The sequence below is a fragment of the Melanerpes formicivorus genome, unplaced genomic scaffold (assembly GCF_026170545.1).
Source record: "Melanerpes formicivorus ecotype bairdi unplaced genomic scaffold, bMelFor1.0.p_v2 SCAF_19, whole genome shotgun sequence".
Lineage (NCBI taxonomy): Eukaryota > Metazoa > Chordata > Aves > Piciformes > Picidae > Melanerpes > Melanerpes formicivorus.
The window spans coordinates 13,957,164-13,963,881 of record NW_027142371.1 but is presented as its reverse complement, the minus strand read 5'-3'; the positions used below and the strand labels follow the sequence as shown (position 1 = coordinate 13,963,881).

General features: G+C 66.9%; 1 protein-coding gene across 2 annotated transcripts; it reads left to right on the top strand.

The window, feature by feature from the left end:
* Window positions 1-431: 431 nt before the first annotated feature.
* Window positions 432-5,786, top strand: LOC137447144 (WAP four-disulfide core domain protein 2-like). Of its 2 annotated transcripts, none has more exons than XM_068150411.1 (4): window positions 432-637; window positions 4,176-4,310; window positions 5,343-5,495; window positions 5,597-5,786. In XM_068150411.1, the coding sequence occupies exons 1-3, from the start codon at window positions 550-552 to the stop codon at window positions 5,492-5,494; spliced, it is 375 nt and encodes a 124-aa protein (XP_068006512.1). In that variant the 5' UTR covers window positions 432-549; the 3' UTR covers window position 5,495; window positions 5,597-5,786. The 2 variants fall into 2 exon arrangements, with proteins under 2 accessions (XP_068006512.1, XP_068006511.1); XM_068150410.1 differs by lacking the exon at window positions 432-637 and adding an exon at window positions 3,732-3,889.
* Window positions 5,787-6,718: the final 932 nt, after the last annotated feature.

The following is a 6,718-nucleotide window of genomic DNA, read 5'->3' as shown; positions in this document are numbered from 1 at the left end:
AGGCCACGCTCAACCCTCGGGCACCTGTCTGGCCGCACCCTCTGCTGCGTCTGTCTGTGGCTTGGCATCTGCCATGCTGAGCCCCACAGCCTGGCCAGGTGGCCACCCCTCCTCTGCCCCTCATTGTGGGTCTGCCCAGCACCCCCATCTCCTGCAGCCGCAGCAGCATGCAAGTCACATCTGCACACTCTGGGCCATTCTGGGCGTCCCAGCCTTCCCCCTGCCCCCTCTTTCCCAAGTCGGGGAGCTCCAGCCCCTTCCTCTGGGCTCCCCATCGCCGTGGGGGTGACCCTGGCCCACGGCCTCATCTCTCTCTGACCCAGGGGTGGGTGCTGTTGGGTGCTGACGTCCTCAGCCTGGCTGTTGGGGCTGGGCCGGGGCCGTGGTAAATGATTTCTCAGGCAGAGACTCGTTGCGGGGCTGCTGCTGCCTCGGGCACGGCTCTGAAGCAGCCGAGTTTCGGTTATGTTTCGGCAGCCCCTCCCCGGCCCCATGCTGATATAAACCCCTGCCGCCCGCGCCCGCCACCTGCCACCTGCAGCCAGCACCATGAAGACCACCACTGGCATCTTGCTGATGGTCATCCTGGCTCTGTGTGCCCTGCTGCAGCCGGGCACTGCGGCTCCTGGAGCAAAGGGTGAGTGTTGGGGGGCATGGGGTGGCAGCTCTCAGGATGCTGCATGGCTGCCTTGGGCCGGGGTCCCCGTAAGGGATGAGCAGGTAAGACCAATGGCAGCAGCAGAGACAGGGGCTTCCCCGGCTCTGGGGCACCCCACAGGCACCACCACCAAGCCACAAGGTCTGTGCCACGCAGGCGTGGAGGAGTTTGGTGGCAGAAGAACACATCAGTGCAGTTGGAGCCCCTTTGCCCACGGTGTGCCATTGGCTGCCAGTTGGGGCACGGCTGGGCCCCAAAGGGATCAGGTAATTCCCTGTGTGCCACAGTGTGGGGACCCTGAGGTGGCTTCACATCTCCCCAAGGATGGAGTGTCCCTATTGCTGTGCCTTGCTTTCACTGCTCCATGCCAGCAGTGAGAAGCCAAGTAGCTGTCTGGGGCACCTTGTCTGGGCCCCTTTTAATCATTGACCACCCTCTCTTGGAGTGAGACGTGATCTGAGCACCTCCCCTCCTGCCACGAAGGGGCCCACAGAGCCTGGGCACAGCCAGCATGACCAGGCTGAGCAGCAGCAGGCACTGCCACCTGGGGATGCTGCAGCAGCTTTGGAGCTCGGGGCTGCTGATCCCACAGCCTCAGCCAGGATCCTCCCCTGGGATGTGCCATGGTGTGGGCATGACTGCCCATAGCCCTGTTGGCAGCCCCCCGTGCTCTCCACAGCCTCTGTCCAGGAAGTGCCTGGCAGAGCCAGGCCGGGGACAGCAGCATTCCTGATGCCACGTGCTGGGGACAGGAGCCAAGGCCCTTCTGTCTCCCAGAAAGCAATGCCAACCGCCTGGGCTGGAGCTGCTGCCCCTGCTGCCAGCATGTCCCTCTCCAGCTCCGGCTGGCTGAGAGCAGCTCCGGCTGGATCGGCCGCGTGGCAGCCAGCTGGGCACGCCGGGGGCATGGCACAACCTTGGGCAAACCTGCCGACACCCACACCGCCTTCCTCTGTGGTTTCCCCCTTGCCTCCTGCCGCCAGCCCGGTGCTGAGCTCCCAGCTGCTCCCATCCGGCTGCCCTGGTGCAGCTCAGCTGTTGGCATCCCCACTCGCATCCTCCCGGCTCCGGCTGCTCGCTGCTGGCACCAAGGGCACCCCGCACGCTGGGGCAGAGCGATGACCCTCAAAGGCGAGTGCTGGCACAGGAGCAGCAGCTCAGCCACGGTGGGACACTGGGGCAGCCCCTGCCCTGGTGGTGGGGATGGCAACACTCTGTGGGCAGCATCAGGGAGTCCTGGGCTAGAAACACCAATCCAGCCCAGTCCCCCAAAGAGCTATCACCAGTGGGAACCAGCTGCATGGGCAGAGTGGGAGCACCCAGCCCCCGAGCATGGCACAGGGACAGTTCTTCCAGTTCCCCTGACATGCCCTGCCACTCTCCCCACCACCCTTGGCCTGTCCAACGTTCCCATGTGTCAGGTCCTGCCGCCAGTGGTGGTGAAGCACGGCACAGCAGCGGGCAGGCAGCTCTGCCATGCACACCAGCTCCTGTTCCTGCACAAACACCCATGGCAGGGAGGGGACTGCAAGGGCAAACAGTTCCTGATTCACTGCCACTGCCCCGTGCTGTGCTGCTGGCCATGGGGTTCAGTTACCTGGCATGGACCCTGGCAGCACAGACACCGCTCATGACTCAGGGCAGGGACTGTGTCCTTGTCTCCCTGCACTCTGACTCATGTAGGGCTGCAGGATGCTCCAGCCCAGAGCAGGAGGCTGCCCCAGAGCCTCTGCCAGTGATGAGTACACATCATCAGCACCAGAGCAGGTCTCATCCTTCTCTCCACACAGGAGAGGCTCAGCCTGTGACCTGTCCCTGGATGGGGCTCAGGGAGCCAGAATGCCCTGGGATTGCCTCCGGGCAGAGGGGGCCAGCCCGTGCCCCCCAGGCAGACCAGCACCTTTTAGCAGGACCTGTGCTGTGGCAGCTGCCAAACCACCCCAGCTACTGAGCTGAAACCACGGGCTGTGAGCAAAGAGGATGGGGTCTTCAGACTCTCCCAGTGCAGTGCTGGGCTGCTCCGCTTCCACCGGCAGCCCTGGAGGAATTGCAGCGGTGCCAGCCGCGCCTGCGGCAGAGCCAGGAGCTGGCAGGGCGGCGAACGCCAATGGGAGCAGGGCAGCCATGCCGGGTGATCTGGGCTGCTTGGCTGGCTGGGCCTGCCCAAGCACAGGCTAGCTCAACGCTGCCTGGCACCGCCGAGCGTCCCGGTGTGTCGCCGTGAGTGCCGCCAGAGGGGTGCCGGCGCAGCTGCCGCGCCGGGGGCCTCCAGGGTCGCACGGCCCCCGGCACTGCCGTGCCCCGCAGCGCCGGGCGCACAGCCAGAGCACGCCGGCAGCCCGCTCCCCGCCAGCCACTCGCCCAACCGGTGCTGCCAGATGGTCTGGGCCGCATCCCCGCGGCTGCGGGAGGCTGCGAGGATGGCGGATGCCACGGGACGAGACTGGGCCCGGGCAGAAAGAGCCGCCGCGGTGGTGTGGGGGAGGCTGGAGAGCAAGCAGCCTGAAGAGCTCTCCAGCCGAGAGCGAGAGCTGGAGGAGGACAAGTGGCTGTGGCTGTGGCTGGAGCAGGAGCTGAGTGAGCAGCGGCTGCAGCTGAGCCGCAGCTCCCAGCCGTGCCACCAGTTTGTCCTGGCCTTTGGGCATCAGCGGCCCCGGTCGGGAGCTCCACTCGTGCTCGTGGCTGGAGTGGTGGGAGAGAGGGACCGTGCCTTTTTCCTGGGCCACCCGTGCTGCCAGTGCCAGCTGCATCCCCATGACCTGTGCTGCCCGAGCCCCATGTGGGGCCACGGCAGCCTGGCTGCCTCAGCAGCTGAGGGCAGAGGGGGCCTGGCGTGTGGCACACGGGGTTCACAGCCGGTGGGGGCCGGGTGTGTGGCACACGGGGGCCATGGCCGGTGGCGGCTGGCGGCTGTTCCTGCCGGGCGAGTTTTTGGCGTGGCGGCCGGGCTCCTCCAGGCTCCCCCTCCCTGGTCGGCAGCCAGCGGCAGCAGATACCTGATCCTGCGTTGTGCAAGCGAAGGGGGAGCCTGGCCCTGCCCGGCCCTTGGGAACCACCCGGAAGGCCGAGCCCGCGGCCCCACCTGGAAAGGAGCTTAAAGGGCGTCCGGGCAGCCCCGCAGGCGCAGCGCCGGCTCCCGCACCATGCCCATGGCCCGCAGCGTGCTCGTCCTGGCAGGGCTCCTGGCTCTCTGGGCAGAGCTGCCTCCAGCATCCGCCCAGAATGTCACCAGTGAGTATGAGCGCACGGCAGAGCGCGGCACGGCTCGGCACGGCTCGGTGCAGCCTGACATGGCTCGGCACGCCCCGGGCGAGCAGCCAGCATTGCTCCCAGCTGTGGGGCCTTCTGGGGTCATAGCTGGGAGCCGGCCGGTGCCCGGCGCGGTTGGGTTCGGCAGCATCCCTGGAGCCAGCCCTGGGGCTGGCAGCAGCATCTTCTGCTTCAGGCCACTGCCCTTGCCCCGCTGCGGGGCCGGCAGCCCTGGCTCCCACCTATGCGCCCACCCTTTGCCTTGCAGCAAAAGCCGGCGTGTGCCCAGACCCGGCGACGGAGGCGGTGAACTGCACGGTGGGGTGCCAGTCCGATGGCGACTGCGAGAGCACCCTCAAGTGCTGCCCGGCGGCCTGCGGCAAGGCCTGCCAGAAGCCCGACGGTAACGCTCCCTCCTGCTCCCGGCTGCGCTGCCTGCAGCCGGTCCCGCTGCTGAGAGCCAACAGCCCGTCCCAGCGGGAGCACCGGTGCTCCAGAGCGTGGGACCGGCCGTGGGTCCGGGCGCCCAGCGCCCACCCGGCTGCAGCGAGGTGTCGAGGGTTTTGCGTGGAGCCCAGCGTGGTTGGGGTGCGCTCCCGCGGGGCTACGCTGCCCCTTCCTTCTCGTGGTGACGCGGGGGTTGAGCAGACGCCTCCGAACGGCCCAGGGGCCAGGGCAGAGGGCAGGGGCCTGCGCCGCTCCCCTCGCCGCCTGCTCAGCCCCCCAGGCACTGCTGTCCCTCCTGACATCATGTCCAGGAAGTGTCTCCCAAGGGCGTCATCCCCAGCCCTGCGCTGAACGCGGCCCCGCAGCCCTGCGGCTGGGCACGGTCACCGCCCCGCTCCTGCGGCGGAGCAGCCCCAGCGGATGAGCGCCGGAGTTGGGGTCTCCAGCTGCAAACACCTGGATGTGGACTGGAGGCTCCAGTGCCTCCATGGCCACCCGCAAGGACGAAGCTGGCCTGGCTGTGCTGCAGCGGAGGACGGCGCAGTGCAGAGCCGGGAGCCCAGTGCTGGGGGCAGGCAGCAGGATGGCAGGGGCACAGCCGGGGCACGGGCTGCCTGGGGGGCACACGCCCCCCACTGGGACCTGGGCTGAGCCCACATGCCAAGCCCACCTGCCACAAATGCCTGGCCAGGGCTGTCCATGGTGGCCGTGGGGGAAAGGGGCCAAGGCTGCCATCGGGGCTGTGTGCTGTGGTTACTCATCCTGTGCCAGCCAGCGTGGGGAGCCACCATGCCTGCCCAATCCATCCCCATCAGATCAGGCTGATGGGACTGCCAACGGGCAGAGCCATGGGGTGGAGGAGCCACCAGCTGGCACAAAGGCCCTTTCTGTATGGCAGCCAGGGCCTAGAGCCATGCCCTCTGCTGGGTCGGCTCTGCCCCTTGTGCCAGGACTGTGGGTCTCACACTGTGTCCCTTCATCTTTACAGAGAAGCCTGGCACCTGCCCGCCCGTCAACCCAGGGATCCCCATGCTGGGCGTCTGTGCCAACCAGTGCAAGTCTGACTCCAACTGCTCTGGGAACCAGAAGTGCTGCAGGAATGGCTGTGGCAAGGTCTCCTGCGTGACACCCATCCACTGAGGTCAGCTGGGTGACCACCGACCCTGGGTGTCCCACGGCACGGCATCCGTGGCACAGCGCCCACACGCCCATCCTGCTCACTCCCCTCTGCTCCCTTTGCAGGCACAGCCACCTCCTTCCAGCCAGGTCACAGGGAAGCTGCTGCCTGATGCCAGTCCCACACACCCAGGCCCCGGCCCCACACAGTCCCCCTTCTTCCGGAGCCTTCAGCCTCAGCCTTCCTGCTGAGGTGCCCTGCTTGGGGCACGCCGCAGCACCCTGCGTGCCCACCAATAAAGCAGCATCTCCCTGCCGTGCTTGTGGCTGTCTCTGTGCCCTCTGTGCCTGTGTCTGTCTCTCTGTCCTGCCATGCTGCCAGCCAGGCAGTCACCTTGCCCACTCCTGCCTGCACCCTGCTCACCAGAGCTGCTGCTGGTGCTGGGGTCCCATGAGAGCAGAGCTGTTCCCTGTTCTGCAGTGGCTGGGCACAGGGAGGCTGCCAGCAACTGCTGTCACATGAGTGCCACCCAGATCCCTCCTGCCCCCCATGCTCCCATCCCTGCAGCAGCACACTGCCTATGGCAGAACCCTGGAGGAGCCACAGGCAGCTGTAGTCCCCATGCCCCTGCTCCATGCCTGCCTCTGCAGAGCTGGGCTCCACTCCCACTCCTGCTCTCCTCTCCTGGCACCTCCTGCTCCCCACAGGGCTACTGGGGACCCTCCTGCACCCACCCCAGTGCTGCTCCAAGTCCCTGGAACCAGAGCAACCAGTCCCTTCTGCCTGTGAGGGGCCAGCATCCCCAGAGCCTCTGTCACTGGCAGGGGACAGAGCAGAGCTGTTGCCCAGTGCAGAGTGAGCCCTGAACTGTTCCTAGCACAGCCTGGTGCCCAGTGCCTGGTGCTGCTTCCCCATCTCCCTGCAATGCAGGTGCAGGCTGGTGCACCCTGTCTCAGTACCATGGCAACTGCTGATGGTCCCCAGGCAGGACTGGGTGGGCCCTGAGGACCAGGCACAGGATGTGACTTCCTCATGTGCCATCCTTGCGTGCCATGGGGGAGTACAGGCACCAGGCTCCAGAGCGCCCACAGGTCACCGGTGACCTGGAAAGAGCACAGTGTGGAGGATGTGGCAGCCGTGGGCCCCGAGCCCAGCAGTGTCCAGGAGTCTCCTCTAAGCTGGATTGTTCATGCCCAGTGCTCCCACGGTCCTAGCACAGAGCTGCCATGGGAAGGAGCAGCTTGCTT

Bases quoted from the DNA above. Each gene is read 5' to 3' on its own strand.
- LOC137447144 (XM_068150411.1), top strand. From the start codon at position 550: ATGAAGACCACCACTGGCATCTTGCTGATGGTCATCCTGGCTCTGTGT. The intron at 638-4,175 runs GTGAGTGTTGGG...TTTGCCTTGCAG, and splicing joins TGCGGCTCCTGGAGCAAAGG to CAAAAGCCGGCGTGTGCCCA. The intron at 4,311-5,342 runs GTAACGCTCCCT...TCATCTTTACAG, and splicing joins GGCCTGCCAGAAGCCCGACG to AGAAGCCTGGCACCTGCCCG.